The sequence below is a fragment of the Rhinolophus sinicus genome, chromosome 5 (assembly GCF_057876585.1).
Source record: "Rhinolophus sinicus isolate RSI-liver-muscle chromosome 5, RSI-T2T, whole genome shotgun sequence".
Classification (NCBI taxonomy): Eukaryota; Metazoa; Chordata; class Mammalia; order Chiroptera; family Rhinolophidae; genus Rhinolophus; species Rhinolophus sinicus.
This window is the reverse complement of record NC_142505.1, coordinates 67,161,907-67,180,218: the sequence shown is the minus strand read 5'-3', so window position 1 is coordinate 67,180,218 and position 18,312 is coordinate 67,161,907. Positions and strand designations below refer to the sequence as shown.

Sequence of the window (18,312 nt, the reverse complement as noted above, 5' to 3'; positions counted from 1 at the left end):
CAGCCATTTATGATAAAAACTCTTAAGAAACTGGGAATAGAGGGGTCATATCTCAACATAATAAAGGCCATATGTGATAAACCAACAGCAAACATCATACTCAATGGGGAAAAGCTAAAACCATTCCCCTTAAGATCAGGAACAGACAAGGCTGCCCAATTTCTCCACTTTTATTTAGCATAGTTCTGGAAGTTCTAGCCACAACAGTCAGACAAGAAAAAGAAATAAAAGGCATCCAAATTGGTAAGGAGGAAGTAAAATTGTCATTATATGCTGATGACATGATTCTATATATAGAGAACCCCAAAGACTCCACCAAAAAACTATTAGAACTGATCAATGAATTTAGTAAAGTAGCAGGATACAAATTAACCCTCAGAAATCAGTTGCATTTGCATACACCAATAATAAATTATCGGAAGGAGAAATCAAGAAATCAATCCAATTTATAATTGCTTCAAATACAATAAAATACCTAGGAATAAATTTAACCAAAGAAGTAAAAGACCTGTACTCAGAAAATTATAAGACACTGAAAAGAGAAATTAAAGAAGATACAAATAAATGGAAACACATACCATGTTCATGGATAGGAAAAATTAATATTGTTAAAATGTCTATACTGCCTAAGGCAATATACAGATTCAATGCAATTCCTATCAAACTACCATGGGCATTTTTCACAGAAATGGAACATATAATCCTAAAATTTATATGGAACCACAAAAGACCCCAAATAGCCACAGCAATCTTGAGAAATAAGAACAAAGTGGGAGATATCACGATACCTGACATCAACTCATACTACAAGGCTATAATAATCAAAACAGCATGGTACTGGCATAAAGACAGACACATAGATCAATAGAACAGAATAGAGAGCCCAGACATAAATCCATGCCTATATAGTTATTTAATCTATGACAATGAAAGCAAGAATTTACATTGGGGTAAAGACAGTCTGTTCAATAAATGATGTTGGGAAACCTGGACAGACACAGGCTACAAAATGAAGCTGGACCACCTCCTTACACCATATACAAGACTAAATTCAAAATGGATTAAAGACTTAAATGTAAGATTGAAACCATAAGACTCCTAGAAGAAAATATAGGAAGTAAATTTGCAGTAATACTTTTACTGATATTTGCCCTTGGGCAAGGGAAGTAAGAGAAAAAATAAACATATCCTCAAACTAACATCAAACATCAAAGTTTTTTCACAGCAAAGGAAACCATCAAGAAAATAAAAGGCATCCTACTGAATGGGAGATGTTTGCAATGATACACCTAATAAGAAGTTAATATCCAAAATTTATACATAAAAAAACTCATTCAACTCAACACCAAAAAAAAACAAACAATTAAAAAATGATCAGAGGACATGAAGAGACATTTTTCTAAAAAGGACATACAAGATGGCAAACAGAAATATGAAAAAATGCTCAACCTCACTAATCATCAGAGAAATGCAAATAAAAAACACAATGAGATACCACCTCACTCTGTTCAGAATGGCTATCATCAATAAATCAACAAACAAGTGCTGGCAAGGATGTGGAGAAAAGGGATCCCTCGTGAACTGCTGGTGGGATTGCAGATTGGTGCAGCCACTGTGGAAATCGGTATGGACGTATCTCCAAAAACTGGATATGGAACTACTTTATGACCCAGCAATTCCATTCCTAAGTGTCTATCCAGAGAAATCCAAAACACTAATTTGAAAATATTTATGCACCCCTGTGTTTACTGCAGTGTTATTTACAATAGCCAGGACATGGAAACAACCAAAATGCCCATTGGTAGATGACTGGATTAAGAAACTGTGGTACATTTATACAATGAAGTATTACTCAGCCATAAAGAAGAATGAAGTTTTACCATTTGCAGTGATATGGATGGACCTAGAGAACATTATGCTAAGTGAAATAAGTCAGATGGAGAAAGACAAATACCATATGATCTCACTTACATGTGGAATCTAAAGAATAGAACAAATGAACAAACTAATCAGAAAGTCTCAGCGATATAGAGGAAAACCTGAGAGTTGCTAGGTGGGAGGGGGGTGAGGATGACGGAGAAGATGAGGGGATGAGAAAGCACAATTGGTAACCACACCATTGCCACGAAGATATGAAAGACAGTTTGGGGAATATAATCAATAATGTAAAGATTTTATAGGGTATCCGATGGACACCTGTCTTATTAGGGAGACCACTTCATGGAGTGTAGGTGCCTGACCACTCCAGTAACCTGAAGCTGAATAATAATGAATGTCAACTGTAGTTTAATGTATATATAGTCACAGGATGTGGAGTGCAGCATAGGGAATAGAGTCAGTGGAACTGTAACAGCTATATACGATATCAGAGGGGTAGTAGATTGGGGTAGGGGGTTATCACTTTGTGAGGGGTATAAATGTCTAACTATTACATTGTTTTGTACACCTGAAAGTAATAATAATTTTTTAAAAATAACAAAAACGTTGGAAGGAAAAAAACACCAGGAAGTCAGGACTAGAGTTAACAAGGGTGGAGCCCAGCTCCAACTAGTCCTCCCAGCTCTATGGTTAATCATCTTAAGATGCCAGTTCACTTTTCTCATACTTCACTATGGAGCCATGTTTAAGATGAAGGATGGGTGAGACAAACATTTCTTCTGTCCTCATTTCACTGTGAGATTTTCATGCTCATAACTGAAAAAGCATGTCCCGCAAAGAAACATCAAATTCTCAGAACTCACAAGCCTGCAAAAAATAAATAAATAAATAAAATAAAAAATAGCACTGCTTTGATTAGAACACTTTGTTCAGCCTCGGCTGGGTTCCAGTCATACAAATCCTCATGGAATTGATGGTCCAGTGCTGACAAGAGGGCTCCAGGTACATTGAAGCACACCCCCTGGGTCCTCTCCCACCTGGTCATAGAATGGCTACTTCCAGGTAGAAGTTCAACCTTGTCCCCTGCCCTCCCTGGTTTTGCTGTCTTGGGTTCACTCACAGGACCTGGTTTCCATTATGAGATACCAGCCCTGCTGGAGCCACAAAGGGTGGGGCATTCTGAAATGAGGTTTATCAGGATTTTCCCCAACATCAGAGCCATAAATCTCCAGCTGGCAGGTGGTGCAGAATGCAGACAGGTCCAGGAAGGGCCTGCACCAAGGCACCTTGAAACAGGTCAAGGTAAGTGAGGGCAATAAATGCTACCTTGGCTCATTTAGTCTTCAGGTGCCTGTGAATCATTCTGCTACTGGCTTAGTCACCTGGCCCTGTTTCCCAATAGTGTCTCTGAAGCCCTTCCCTCCAGCTGAGGGCACTTTTTTTACTTTGTCCAATTCTTGTAGTTTCTCTAGGTGTAGCGTTTTTTTTTTTAAGCCCCTCCATTTATGTTTCTACATCAATTTGTCCATCTTTCAGATTCTGCCTTTTTGCCTGTCACATTCTCTCTGGATGTGTCTTTTATATAGATATTTCGTTTTTAAACTAATTCAATTCAGAAAAAAATAAAGAACGTATCCAAGGTGGCATGTGAGCTAAATACCTGATTGTGTTTTTATAAAACCTTGAGTTTTTGTTGGTGCCTCATGCCCTTTCTTGTCAGTGACACGTCCCTTCTGCTAAATACAACTGTTTGGGGGAGAAGGTTTTCTAATCAGAGGTTTGGAAATCCTGTCCAAAATAGGAGTGGGGTTTGGGAAAGAAGCAGCTGAAGAAAGCCCAAACAGGAGGGCTGCACAGTCCTACTTCTGGGGCCGCTGAGCTCCTGGCCTTTGTCCAAGGAGAGTGGGACACTGAGACCACAGCCACAACACTGAGGTCAGAAGGCGGGAGAGGTGTCGTGAAGTGAGGGCTGTCATTCTCCCCTGAACAGTGGCAGCCCCTGTGAGCCCGAACAGCTCCAGGAGTCCCTGCCAAGAAACCTTTGATGCCAGCAGCTTCTACTAACCACCTGACCTGCCTGGTCCACAGCCCTGTATGGACTCCTGCCTCAGCTTGGGAGAAGGGCAGGCCAGGTGCACTGGCTGTCCTGTACAACCTGTGGCCAGGGACTCGGTCACTGCTTCAACAGTGCCGTGCTCCAAGCCCCCGGTCTTCCCTAGCTTCCCAGAGCCCTCCATGACTGCCGCCCTCTCCAGTCATCTATGTTCACTGCCCTGCATCACCTGTTATCTGCGTGCACCTGTGTCCCTCACCTAGACACACGACCTGTGTCATCCAACCTGGTGCTCCTAACAACGCCTATCAGTGTTTTGTACTCGGAAAATCCTGGTAAATATTTCTTAATGAACTGCACACATCCGTTTGCCAGACAGTGAAATGGTCCCGATTCCCTAAGTTCTGGGAAGGCAGTGTGGAGGCCTGGGGCTCAGTAATGGGGGAGGGAGGAGCAACGGATTGCCCAGGAGGGGACTCTGCAGGGAGGCTGAGGAAGGGAGGATGCAGAAGGTGAGCTGAGGTGCACAGAACGCAATAGGCACAAAACATCTGGTCCCAAATGACAGGCCGCCCCGCAGACCTGGCCCAGCTCTTACGCAGCCGGCAGCGCCAAGGACAGGCGGGAATGCTGGAAGCCCCAGTGGACACAGGCATGGATTGCTTGACTGGTGTGTCCACTGGCGAGGGAGGGCCTCGCTTGACCGGCAGGGACGCGCGCGGATGCTGCCCCCTGCCGACAGCGTGGGGACTGACAGTCCTGGAGCCCGTCCCCCGTCAGGCACACCCGGAGAGGATGAGGGACAGGCGGAGAGGATGGGGCACAGTCCCGTTTCCAGCACTCGCTGGGAGGAGGCCCCTCACGTAAGGGTCACTGCATCCCGGAGCTGCAGTGAGCTGCTGACATCGTGCTGGGCCTTCTCATTTTATAGGCGATATGATTGAAGTGTAGACTCCCGAAAAAACCCACCAGACATGGACACAGATCCCACCCCAATCACATACTCATGAAGTGACCTGGTGTACACCAGACAGGGAAGGATGGAGGTGTGAATGCACGGTCACTGAGCATCTATTAGGTGCCAGGTGTGTGCTAGGGACCTGGCACACTGAGACGCAGCTATTCACTTGAGGTCATGGCTCAGAAGCACTACTTACCACTCAGTGCAACATGTGACATGACACAGCACAGGAACGAGAAAGATGACACCCCACATCCCCCAGAACCTGACCATTTCTTGCCCACTTTGAAGCAAAACTCCAGGAACATTCTTTCTCACCTCCTTTCCAGTAAAACTTCCTCAGGGGTGACTACACCCTCTACTGCCTCAGCTAGATTCCTGTGAGATTGCTCCATTACCTTCCACAAGACTGGGGCAGACCGCACCGCACTGTGCCTGCCTCTCATTGGAGAAAGCAGCTGTGGTGCGACCCACCACATAGCATGGATGTGGGAGTGAGATGGGTCAAGGCAAAGCCTGGCACAGGACATGGCATGGGTGAGTGCTGGCCACTGATGTCAGGATTGGTCAGCACTCAACATCCTGCTCTCCCCACTCCTGCCGTGTGGCAGGTGATTTTGAAAGAAACTGGGTGGGCACAGTCAGCCCCTCCTGGGTTCCTTCACACCAGGAGCCTTACAGGTCCCACACCGCCAGAGACTGGGGAGAGGAAAATGACCCTGGTGTCATCTCAGAAAGCTCACTGGCCCAAGGACAGAGGCGATGCACTCTCACAGCAGCTTTTCCAGGGATAAAGGAAATCTTCTGGCACCTATCTGCCTTATCACACTTTCCTTCTCAATTAGGCTAAGCCTTGAAGGGAAAGGCAGTCCTGCACCTGAACAGTCCTTATCACAGGGCATGTACTGTGCTCTGTACAATGTGTCATGTCCTGTGTGCCATCTGAGGCCTTTGCCCTGCCCCTTAAGTCTTCTGGACACTCATTTCCTGCCAGGTTTCCAATGGGTCTCGTCCTCCCTTAGCTGACCCTTCCTCACCTGGCCTAGATGCAGGTCCTCCCCTGGTCAATGCAAAGCCTTCATCCACCTCCACACTCCCCACCTGACCCCACCAGGTGCTCCACAGGCTAGCCTCCAAAGGCACCCACAGCCCTTCTGTTCCACAACAGGTCAAGCCCTGACTTGGGAGTCATCCTTTATGTTAAGTTCTAACTTCAGATGGATCTAAACACTACAGACAAAAATAATTCAGTCTGAAATTCAAATCTCACTAGCATCCCGTATACTTACTTGCTAAATCCCATAACCCTGATGATCCTCTTCTTCACACTCCTGTCTGGGACTCGCACTCTCATCTAGGCCACGATAGTGGCTGGTGTGTCCACCCCACCATATACCCTAGAGAGCCCTCCTCACCCAGTAGGATGGTGGGGGCCTCCAGTGCCGCTCACCCCAGACCTGTGATCACAAGCCTCCCTCCTCCCATGGCCTGGTTGAATCTTCATCCGTCTCTTCACCTCCCAGGGGCCTTCCCTGACCACTCCATAGAAAGAGGTCCCCTTGCCTTCTTCCCTCTCCCCCATCCTTTCCTGATAGGGGTAGTAAACGTTACTGTTACGTAAACTATTTTATTTAAATAAAATCAAGGGCAGACCCTTTTCCCACACACAGTAGCACATGCACATCCACGGCCACCTCAGACCCAGTGGTTCTCATTGTGACCATCCTGTCTCAACCCTATAACAGAGACACCTTCCATGTGAAGGTCCACTGCTCCCGTCGACGGCAGTGCACACAGGCCTAGGCATCAACCCTCCTGCCCAGAGTCCAGCCATCAGACCTCCCAGGGCGGGACAGAAGGACCAGTTCCCCAAGGCACCCAGACCTGATAAAGATTCCCCATCTTGCCCCCCAACACACAGCACCAGGCAGCACCACCAGACACTGGAGCTGTCCCCTGAGGAGGGCAGGTCCCCTCCCCACATTCGGGGAGCTGGGCAGCCACACCTGAGCATTCCCCAAGGAACCATGAAATAGGTGGTTTGGTTGGGAGAAGAGCACCAGATTCCCCACTCTGTCCTTCAAGGGGTGCCGAGACTGGGCTCAGCAACCTCTACCCAGAATAGTACAGCCTACTCTGCAACGGCTGGCCAGGGCCTCAGCCACCAGAACCTCCTTAAATCTCCACCCCCACCCAGGACCATTACAGGCCCAATAGCACCGTGGTGACGCGAAGGGCCCAGTCCCGTTGGAAAAATGCCATGCACACGGGAGCCTGTGTGGAGTTGGTGATGTCTCCCACATTGACACTGGTGTTGGGTTTCACCTTCAAGTCCCACTGTGGGGCACGCAAAGTGGCCTGGGTTGTGAGCAGGGAGCACTGAAGGGGCTGGGGTGGTGTCTCCAGAGGCACCTCACAGGTTACACATGAGCAGACTCGGACAGAGCATAGGGCTGTCAGGAGGGCTTTGCCACATCCCTAGGGCCCTTGGGAGGGAACCCATTCACTCCCGTCCAGCGCCCACCTGAGATGGGCCTCCCTGTGCCTTCTGGACCAAGTTCCCTGAGGCAGATGGCAGATTGAAGGACAGGAGTCAGAATGAGGCAGCAAAGGGTGTGGACAGACTGTGAGGAGCCAGGAGGAAGGACGTGAGGGCCAGAGAAAAGCCTAAAGGGGCAAGGCAGAGCTGTCACCTGTCACACTTGGTGGGGGGCGGGGGGGGGGTATACCTTACAGGGTTGACACAGCCAACCAGACCTCTGCAGGGGAAACGAGGGCCCAAGACAGGAGTCAAGAGTCTCCTCACCCACGGGTGCCGCCCTGATCCAGACTATAGGCTGATGCTGCGCTGGTGACGGCCCCCGCGGCTCCCGCTCGGGGGCCCCAGCTCCTGGCCGTCCAGGCTGGTGTGGTCTGACAAGCCCCGCAGGTGCTCCACTGAGTCACACTTCTGCAGATCGGAGGCCACGGTGCGCAGGCTCAGCAGGCTCCAGGTGTCCGCGTCGGGGGTGGGGCCAGATCCCAGACCTCCCTCTGATGCCCCACCCTCAGCCCCTTCAAGTATCCCGCTGTCCCTGTCCTCGCTGCCATCCGGCACAGCCTCAGCACCCACCGGGGAGGAGCGCCGTGGGCCCGGGTGCTGAGGGGGCAGGCCGCGGCGCCGCGCATGGATCTGCTCGCTGATCTGCTCCAGGTTGCGCAGGGCCACCGAGTATCGGGTCTTGGCCTGGGCCACCTGCTGCTCCAGCTCTGTCACCCTGGCCTTATGCTCCTGCGTAAGGAGGCAGGGACAGAATGAGGTGACCCACGAGGCACTCACAGGCCCAGGCCGTCCTCCCCACCCACCACAAACCCCGTGACAGGCCCCACCCTCCTGGCCCCAGAAGAAGTCCCATGGTCTCCCTGCCCACGCCCAGGCCTCATCCCCACTCACCCCTCTCCCACCAGGGCCCCCTTTCCCTACCTGGCAGGCTCCTCTTCCCCATTCTTCCTGGTTTCCCCCAAATCTCACTTTTTCTCTTGCTCACCTCCCCTCAGCTCCATTCTCTGCCAGCAGCCACCCCGATCCCAGTTTGCACTCCTGTGGGGTCCATCCCACCACACTGACCCTGGCTGGGGGAGCAGACCGGTATCCCTCTCCCCGCCCTCTCCATGCCCACCTGCCGTGCCCCCTTCAGCTACCTCCAGGATCTGGCTGAACTGGGCCTTCAGCTCAAAGTATGGGCGGCTCTTGCCAATTGCACGCCGGAGGGTCTTCTGCAGGGCCTGCACCCGTGCTTCTGCCTGCTGGCACAGCCGTGTCACCCGCTGGTGTTCCCGCTCACCACGAAGCCGCTCCTCCTCTGCCTCGTTCACCTGGCCCAGGTGGGGTGGAGGATACACATCACTGAGCTGGGACACACTCCAAATGTTACCCTGGGGGAAACTCCCACCATCTGCAGAGCTTTGAGAGGACACAGATCTCCTGAGACACAAAGGACAGTGGGTCCTCGCAGCTGCCTATTATTATCAGCGCCACCCACTATTCGACCTTGCTGCTGCCTGGAGAGGGCTCTGGGAACTCTGGACAAGTCAGGAGCCAGTTGGCAGTGTCTGTCCCAGCACATCTGCCATAGCCATCATCTTCAGGGAGCCCTCAGTGCCAGGTGGGGCTGGGGGACGACAGGCGGCAGGAGCCCAAGGGTGGGGAGCCACAGCTCTCGGCACGAGGTTGTCGAGTCCAGTAGGGGGCAGGCAAGGGCTCCAGACACCTTGCCCACCTTCCCGGGTTGCTGTCTGAAGCCGTGGCCCTGGACTAAGCAGCACTCGGGGAACCTGACGCTGCTCTAGACTAAATGGCGCTGTCCCCCAAAATTCAGATGCTGAAACCCTAACCCCAGGTTGATGGTATTGGAGGCGGCCTTGTGAGAGGTGATGGGGTCATTAGTGCCCTCATAAAAGGACCCTGGAGAGCTCCTTTCCACCAAGTGAGGACACAGGGACAAAACAGTGGTGTCTGGAAACCAGACATCAAGTTGGCCTGCACCTTGATATTGGGCGACTCTGAGAAATCGACGTGTTGTTTAGGCCGCCCATTTGTGCTATTTTGTTGTAACAGTCTGAAGAGACTGAGATACTTGCAAGGTGAAGGCAGCAGACTGGAGCTGGTGCCAGCAATCTTCCCGCTCCCCGTACTCCTTCAAGTAGCTTAGAAGTGATACACAAATTGTACTTCTAAAATGAAGGCACAGTAGCAGAGCTCAGTCAAGAATGGGAGAATATTCTGAAAACAGAATTGAGGGGTCACAGCTAAAGAAAAGATGCAAGTGTTGAACCCAGAGCAGCAGCAGGGGTGAAGCGTTTCCCACATCTGGGGCTGAGGGCTCAGGGACGCACTGCATCACAAGGCCGTGTGTGGGGGCCACACAGGACACAGCAAGGACAAGCTATGCCTGGAGCAGTCAAAGCTGAGGGAAGAGTGGAGCGCAGGACACATGAAGGAGCGAGAAGCGTGATGGGTGGAGCGGCAGCAAAAGAGGGGGAGCTGGGAAGGGGACCTGCCAGCCCTGCCTGGCTCACCTTGCAGGTGGCGTGGTTGAGCATCTCTTGCCACGTAGGGTCCAGCCGGTTCTTGTCAGCCATGACGCCCTGCTCGGCCACAAACACCATCTCCCGGGCAGCATTGTGCATGCTAACAGCCCGCTCGTATCGCAGGGCCGCCTTCTGTGTCTCCTGCTGGGCCTAGGGGGAGAGGGCTGTCAAGGCAGGAGCCCCAAAGGACCCCCAGTTACCATGGATACCCGTGCTGGGGGAGGATGGAAGACTCATCACACTGTTGGCTTCACTTCTCAAACTGCACTAAGGATGAATGCAGAGGAAGAACATTCTATAAAGAACATTTGGTGAGGATATCGCCTGAGAGGAGTAAATGTAGACAAAAATGGAAAAGGACAACGCTGCCAGTGGAGGGAGAGTGAGACACAGCAGTTTGAAAGGCCGCTTGTTGGTCTTCTGCTCTGCTGAGCACAGAAAGGTCCATGCCATTTTAGCTGAAAGGTGGTCAGGCACTGAGTGTCTCAGAAAGCAAGCCGCCCAAGGCCTTCACCATTCCAGCAAAGGAGCTGAAGGATGTCATCAGACAGGTGCTCAGATGCTCTTCATAGCCACGCTTACCAAACAAAAACTGGTTAAATGAATATAGTACATCTAATATAAGGAAATATTAAGCAGCCCTTAAAATGATGGCATGATGGATGTATGTTTATTGACATGGAACCATGTCATAATGTAAATAAAAGGAGTAAAAACAGCACAAACTGTATAATCCTATTTTGGCAGGATGTATACAAAAACAATTCTTAGGAGTTATCTGTATTATAGTAAACATGCTTTTTATTTTCTGTATTTTATGATGCACTGCCACCTGGGGGGCCTTGCTTGCCCTCCCAGGGCTGGTGAATTCCTAGGCATGACAACTCCTCTGTGAGCACACCTTTCTCATGCCAAACAGCCTGCCAACGCCCACCACCTCCCTGCCCTGCTCACACATCAGGCCAATATGACCCTGCCCTAAATCACCCAGGTCCAGGTACCAGAAAGTAGGGACCAGCACCAGAGCCTGGAGCATGTCCCAATTACTCACTGTCCCATCCTACATTTGCTCCAAGTTGCCTACCCTTCCCCACCCAATCCTCCCCAGGAAAACGAGGAAAAAGGCCGTGAGCCAAGTTTCCCCTTGTGCCTTCTGCCTCCTGGTGGACCCAGGTGCTTCCCTGTGTGGCCTGGCATGGCATGGCATGACCCCCGGGGTTTAGCAACTGGAATAACCTGTTCTTTCAAGGTTGTTGTCTCTGAGCCGGTCACCTCACCATGCTTGACCAAAGCAAACCCCAGGTACAAGAGTCGTAAAATGTGCTTGGCAGGATTTGGGGTGATTTTGGTTTCTTGTCTTTATGTTGTTTTCCAGTTAGTTACAATTACAGTCTTCTCTTAGTGAAGCCATATTATTTGTATAAAGAGAAGGGAGAAGAGGATGAAGGAGTGGAGGGGTAAGCAAATAAAAGAGAGACATGAGCCAGGGGCGAGGACTGAGCACAACAGGCAGGCGCAGAGCCAAGCGTGCCTGCTGGCACACAGCAGCCCAGCCGTACCTCCTTGGCCATCCGTCGGGCCTCATAGTAGGGCCGGGCCTTCTCGATGCAGCTCCCCAAGTGGGAGCCCTGCGTGTTGAGCTTCCTCGCAGACTCCTGCAGGGTCCTCCGGTAGGTGGTCCTGGCCTCCTGGCAAAGGGACAGATGTGGGTGCGGGAGCATGTGTGTGGTCCCAGTCCCTCCTGCCTTGTTGCCTGTGCCCAACAGGGAGAGGCAGGGCCAGCACCCAGGAGCAGCCAGAGGGGGTGAGCGGTGCACTCACATCCAGCTGCAGCTCGGCCTGGTTGATGTCCTCGCTGGCCTGGTTCAGCTGCTCCAACTCCTCCTGCCGCAGAAGGGGCAGTCAGGACAGGGAGAGCCCCCCCACCCCGCCACTGCCCCCTGGCCCGACACACTGTCCCCATCCACCCATGTCTGGGTAGGGAAACCCCCACTGTGATGAGGAACTCGGATTCGGATGGTACAGGCTTGTGCCTGTGCTCAACACAGACCACCTGAGAGGCCACACAGGTGGGGTGGTGGCCTGCTGGGCAGTGGGGGTGGCAGAGTCAGCACCAGGCCAGGCCTGATGCATGCACAGGAAGTAGCAGTGTGGCGACAGACAGATGCTCGGTGAGAAGCACCAGGCCATGCACAGGGGTGGAGAGGCCACCTGCAGTGTCCCAGGGAAATGCAGGATCAGCAGTCATGAGGACCTGGTGGGTAACTGAAGCCAGATTCGGTGAGGGCAGAAGGCCCGAGACTTGCTCAGGCAATAGGGTGACAGCGACCCCTGGTCCCCACATAGCAGATCCTGTGGGACCCAGGAAGAGGGCTGGGAAGAAGTCACCAGACACACTGGCCCCAGGAGCACCTGGCATGGAGCAGGGAGGTGTGCTGGCCCCAAGTGTTTGTCCCTGACCTTTGTCAGTCAAGCTCCTGGAGCCCAGCAGGCCAAGGACACCCCTATGCAAAAGCAGTGTCCCCAGGAATGCCCGGTGCTGAGGGCCCCGCCTGTGTCTGCCTGCTGCCCATGGCCCAAGCATGGACACACTTGGTGTGAGTCATGCTGTCTCTGCCTCGCCTGGCCCCCCAACAACCCAGCATATGACCCTTTTAGTCCTTTGATTTCGATGCCCTCCTCAGGCCCTGCAAGATTTGGGTCAGCAAGTTTGAGGCCAGGACACCAAGCTATGTGCCCTGGTCACAGTAAGAGGAAGAAACAGAGCAGACCAAGAGCACAGGTGTGATGGTACACATGCCCACCCCAGCGCAGACCCTGCCTCGAACCTGACCCTGCCTCGAACCTGACGCTGAACTTGAAGGAACACCACCATCCAAGAAAAATACAAGTGAGCTTCACGTGCACTTTTTAGTTTCCTAGTAGCCACATTTAAAGAAAGCAAAACCAAACAGATCGAACTGTAACATTTTGTTTAACCCAGTACGCCCGAATGTTTATCATTTCAACATGTTATCAGAATAAATTATTAGCAACGTCTTTACTTTTTTAAAATAATTCATGTTGTCTTTCTCTCTGCCTTTGAAATCCACACACAGCTGACCATCAGGGCACATCTCAACCTGGCTACTGGCGAATGGCCGCCGCAGAGAACAGTGCAGGTCTAGAAGCTGGTGCACATGGCCATGTCAGTCACACAACCCAGTGTCCATAAGACAAGACAGTCTGGAACTACATGCACCAACACGGCTCTGGGACTCCAGGGGAGGCTCCAGGGAGCACCCCAACCAACACAGAACTCGAGTTTCAGTGCCTCCCTAGCAAGGACGTCACTTGCAACTAATGGGATCACCCCCAAGGGCCCTCAGAAGAGGTAACTCCTGTCAGGGTGAAAGGCCACCTGTCCCTACGGGCCCAGCTCCTGTGGCTGACGGCCCGTGGGAGGCATGCAGCCCTCCCAGCTCATTGGCTTCCACAGAAAAGAGACAAGGGGGTGGGGCATGGGGACACAATTGGGGCTGGGTCCAGGACCTGCCCTTCGATCTGCTTTCCTGCAGCTGTGACCACCCTCCTAGGACTATGGATGCCCCTGCATGACACCTCATAGAACACAGGATTACCATCAACTTGCAAAGCCATGGCCCTGGTAGGGGAGGGACAGGCCTGGGAGGGCAGCACACACTGGTTCTGGGGGAGAAGAGGATGCAGGTACAGGCCACCCTGAAATGTCTCCATAAGCAAACCAAGGTCCAGACCGGCTCCTACTCCATTCCATGGCCCAAAGTGCTCCCAGGCTGACAAGGTCGTCAGAGTGAGTGGCTCTACAAGGTCACCCCACTGGAAAAGGGACGTGCATGGCTCTGGTTCCTGGCCAAGGGTGGGAATGCACACCAGCACAGCCGTCTGGCCATTCATGCTTCTGTTCGTGAGTTCTGCTCCTCTTCCTAACATGCTGGAGGGCAGGGTGAGCAAGGGGGTGGAGACAGTCAGGAAATGAGGCCTAGCGGAGACCGCGAGCACTGGGCCTTTTGGATGGCTGGGGACATGTTCAGTCTGGCCTGCCCCACCTGGGACTCCTGGCAGCCATTGAAATGGAAGTTGAAGAGAGTGAACTCTGAGTCAGCGAACATCGCTGGTCAGTGAGCCCACAGCCAGCAGGAGGGTGACCTTCACGGGCACTTGGTGCAGTTCCAGGACGCGGGCCATGGAGGCAGAGGCCTGCATGCTCAGGCTGCACATGTGCCTGCCCACCATGCAGGCCATCAAAGCACTAACCCAAGCTGACAGGCAGACCCAGGATGGAAACAGGGGAAGATGGCTGGGAGCCAAACAGACACTTCAGTGAGGACTCACAAGCTACAAAGTTACCCTGCAGAGCCTGAGGAGGGGTGTCTGAGTGACTGTATGTACTCACCTCAGGAAAGAACGGCTGGCCCATCACAAAGGTGGCTGAGAAAGCCGCATGGGAGGAGACCCAGGCCCATCCAGCACCACCCTCCCTGCCGGCTCCCCTCCCCTGGGACCCTCTCTGTCCCACCAGCTTGCAGGCCTCAGAAAACTATACTAGGGTCAAGACATGGACACACAACCAGTGGCCTTTCCTGGGGGACAGCATAGTCCCCAAAGGCCTGGAGCTGGCCTCCAGCTGGCTTCCCTCCAGCTCCCAGAGGAGTCCCAGGAGACAACGGGAACACAGGCGGGCGGGCTGCCTGCCTGCCAAGTCCCAGACCCCACATCGGTAAGAGCCTTGCCCGAAGTCCCAGGAAACACCTGAGCAGGGTCCCCAGCCCAGGCTGCAGGTTAGAGCCACCTCCCGCCTCCAGACCACGGTTCTACTGTCTTGGCACAGCTCAGGAACAAGTGTTCTGAAAGCTCCTTGGTGGGTTCTGAGGGTTCTGTGGGTGGAGACCCACTGAATGCACTGTCAGGGGAAGACGGGCTTTGTGCTGTCAACACTAGAAGAGACCTGCAAAGACACCTGCCCCACTGTTGTCCCCACCACCAACCCCATCCAGAAGGGCTGTGTCTGCTGAGGCTGGAGCGCAGGCCCTCTGCGTGCCACCAATGAGGGAGGCCTGTCCTCCCCACATAACCCACAGCGTGCCTCCCAGTCTGGTAAGACAGATTAGGGCCTGCCCTCCTCTCACCCCAGTGAGACGGTGGGCTCACTAGAGGCCAGGGAACTCATGTGCCCAGTGCTCTCCAGCCCTCACAGAGCTCATCCAATGGGTCTGCCCATAATGACAGAATGGTCTACTTCCATACTGCCCACAGCACCTGGGAGCTGCATTGTCCATTTTTATTTACTTTCAATTGATTTTATTTAAGTAGCCACGTGCAGCTGGTGGCTATGTGACTGCACAGTGCAACATGGCAGTGACTCCCCCTAGCACCACCTCTGCCCATGTGGGTACAGGGACACAGCCAGGACAGAGAACTGGTGGCTCTCCTGGGAGCAGGACCAAGAACACTGCAGGGCACGCAGCACGTCACTGTCCTCCTCCCCAACAGCACAGGGGTCTCTCCCAAAGCGCTCCCCACAAACTGTCACCAGGAGACAGACTAACAAGTCTGAGAAAAAGAATCATAAGACGGTGTCAAAAGGGTCATGCAAATCAGCGTGGCCAACCTCTGTTTATAGACAAAGGAACCGAGGCTCGTGGAGATTACTCGCCCAATGTGAAAATCACAGATCACAGGCTGGAGGTCACCCAAATCTTAACCCAGGGCTCCTCTCACACCCATTTGTTTCCTTGGTGGACGACAAATCTGTAGCACCAGCAGCAGACTGAGCTGACTTCAATGTCACTGACTTATGCTCACCAGTGCTGCACTGTGAGCATGGACACAGCACTCACACATCCTGGGAACCCCAAGAGGATTAGCAGGGTGCCAGAGCCAGCCGTGATTTCTCCTGGATGCACAAAAGTACTCTGACGCTCTGCTGATAGACAAGACAGGGGATGCAAGCCCAGGGACACCAACAGAGGTGAGTCGCCTCCACATCAGAATCTTAGAGACGTTATGGCCCAAAGGGAAGACTCAGCCCCAGACACACAGACACATCCTGGCCCTCTCCTGCCCAAGCAGCTTCCGCAGGAAGCCTTTGGCAGCCACTGCCTGGCAACACTGCAGTCCAGCCCAGGCTGGCCAAGCATGTCCTCCATCCGGTTCCTGTCCCCCACTCACCCATCACTCCATGTCTCCTTCCCCAAGATGTGCCCTACTGACCACCCAGCCTGCAAATACTCCAAGGTGACACATCAGCTCCTGCATTCACTTGACAGACTTGGCACCATCAGAGCCCAGCATGTGTGTTAGTAATGGCCGACCACGACTCATACAACATCCCGAGCATATCAGGTTTCCTTCCAGGCTGAAAGCTAGTGCCTCCTTTACAAGATGTGAGCGCTCTCAACCTTCACAATGTGAATGTGCCTGGGAGGCACTGTGCATAAGGTGAGAGTGCCCCCCAGTCTCAAAACCACCTCCCCTCATTCCCAGTCACGCCAGTCTTGGAGCTGACAGCCCCTCTGTGTGTCTGGCAAGAACAACAGTTCTACTCAACAATGACTGACCTGAGTGTGCCTTCTCGGTCTGCCACCAATTTGTCGCCTCTCTTCTTTAGTGAGGCTTCAGCCACACACCCCAGGCACTCAGGCTGGCCATCCCAGACAAACCTGTTAGCACCTGTCACACTGCGTTGCAATGATTTGTTGACAAACCCCAGTGCATTCATGTGCCAGCTCTCCAGAAAAGCAGGCCTCTCAATCTCTCCCCCATCAGTCTCCTCACCTGTATTCTAGGGTCCAGTTCTTCATCTTCTCTTGGGGACAATTTGGCCTCACAACTGTTGCTCCCACCGCCTCGGGACTCCTCTGCCACTGGGCTGGGAGAAACTTCATCCTCTACAACGTCTGGCCGCAGCTCCCCCTGGGGGGTCTCCCGCCCTCCTGGAACCTGCCTGAGCTCAGCCATGCCGACCTGGAGACGGCACAGCCCTAGGCACAAGACAGGATGAACATGCTGGGACCAGGGCCCCAGCTTGAGGTTTCCTGGGCTCTGGGTGGCAAGGGTTCTCTTCTCAAAGACTGGTAAAGGAGCAACTTCTCAAAGAACTGGTAAAGGAAGAACCTCACAGGCGGTTAAAGGCCAAGATTCAAGTCGTCAGCGGGGTTCCTAGAGTTACAGCCTCGTCTGTGCAAAAGTTCTTCCCTCCCAGCCACAGGGAGCCCACCAGGAGGGACCCCGAGCTGCTGCTCCGAGGCAGGGGGCAAAGGGGGCCTGGATCCTGGGCCGAGGCCTGCGAGGAGGCGCACCATTCGGGAGGGCGGAGGCAAGTGCCTCCAGACCGGGGTGACAGCTGGAGAGAGAAGGCTGGGCCGAGCGCAGGCTGCGGAGGAGAGTCTCTGGGGAGCTGCAAGGGGAACAAAGGCCAAGGACATGTTCAGCCTCAGAATGTCGGCCACCAGCGCCTGTAAGCCCTCGGCCAACCAAGGACCCCAATCTCGACTCGCACACCCCGCATTACGACCGGCGCCCACCTCCACTTCTCAGCCCTTTAGGTCTTGAGGTCCTTCTCCTCGCGCCCCAGCTGCACGGCTCACGCTCCCCTCCACTCCCACGTCTGCCGCCGCCGCACCCAGCCACTCACCTCAGCCCGCCAGCCCCGCCCCACCTCCTTGTGTCTCCAGCCCGCGAACACTCGAGCTCCGCGTCTCCAACCCCACACCGTTTCTCGACCCCACGGACCCTGTCCCCAGACTCCGACACAGCGAGGCGCAAAGGCCCTCCACTCACAATCTCACCACCGTTTACCCTGCAGAGCGCAGAGATCCTCCAAGCAAACAACCTTCCCCTCCTCCCGGTTACAAGCTGGTCCAACTAAACCGGACGCGGCCGACAGGAGGCGGAAGTGCGTCACCCGGGACAACGCCCTCCCTCTCCCACTATGCTGCAAGGCGGCCACATCCGGACGGCCGGACGCCCGCCCGCCCGGCCTTCGGTCCGTACAACATGGCGCCCCACGGCGGTCGGGCGCGCCGCGAGTTGCTTCCAGCCCGTCCTCCACCGCAGCTGGATGGGATTGAAACATGAGCAAGCTGTGCTGAGAGAACTAAGGTTTGTGATGCAAGTCGAGAGCCCCTGATGGGTATGTAAGTGCTAGAAATACAACGAGGATTGGACAACCGACGCCCGAAGAGAGCGCTGCCATCCTGCTTTACGGCGCTGCTACTCCGGTTGCTGGACAGCCACTTCCGGCCCCGCCCGGGAAGTCAGAAGTGGCGCAGGAGGTGAGCAGCTGCGTTCCCTATAGGTGGTGCGGCCGTTCTAGTCCGGGCCGAATGGA

At 53.4% G+C, this 18,312-nt stretch overlaps 1 protein-coding gene across 4 annotated transcripts; it reads right to left on the bottom strand.

The window, feature by feature from the left end:
• Nucleotides 1-6,503: 6,503 nt before the first annotated feature.
• Nucleotides 6,504-17,899, bottom strand: SH3BP5L (SH3 binding domain protein 5 like). 4 transcript variants are annotated; one of them, XM_019719747.3, is made up of 7 exons: nt 17,781-17,899; nt 16,758-17,379; nt 11,784-11,846; nt 11,522-11,650; nt 9,951-10,112; nt 8,574-8,747; nt 6,504-8,163 (listed from the first exon to the last, which is right to left on the bottom strand). In XM_019719747.3, exons 2-7 carry the CDS (start codon nt 16,938-16,940, stop codon nt 7,723-7,725), a joined length of 1,152 nt encoding a protein of 383 aa, XP_019575306.2. In that variant the 5' UTR covers nt 16,941-17,379; nt 17,781-17,899; the 3' UTR covers nt 6,504-7,722. The 4 variants fall into 4 exon arrangements, with proteins under 4 accessions (XP_019575306.2, XP_019575305.2, XP_088654672.1 ...); XM_019719746.3 differs by having other exon boundaries at nt 17,763-17,896; XM_088798546.1 differs by having other exon boundaries at nt 17,617-17,785.
• Between the last annotated feature and the right edge of the window lie 413 nt (nt 17,900-18,312).

What these genes read in the sequence shown, in the direction of transcription:
- SH3BP5L (XM_019719747.3), bottom strand. Translation starts at nt 16,940, where the DNA reads ATGGCTGAGCTCAGGCAGGTTCCAGGAGGGCGGGAGACCCCCCAGGGG. An exon ending in AACTGGACCCTAGAATACAG is followed by an intron (nt 11,847 to 16,757) that starts GTGAGGAGACTG and finishes CTTCTGCGGCAG; the next exon opens with GAGGAGTTGGAGCAGCTGAA. An exon ending in TCAACCACGCCACCTGCAAG is followed by an intron (nt 8,748 to 9,950) that starts GTGAGCCAGGCA and finishes CACCTGGGCCAG; the next exon opens with GTGAACGAGGCAGAGGAGGA.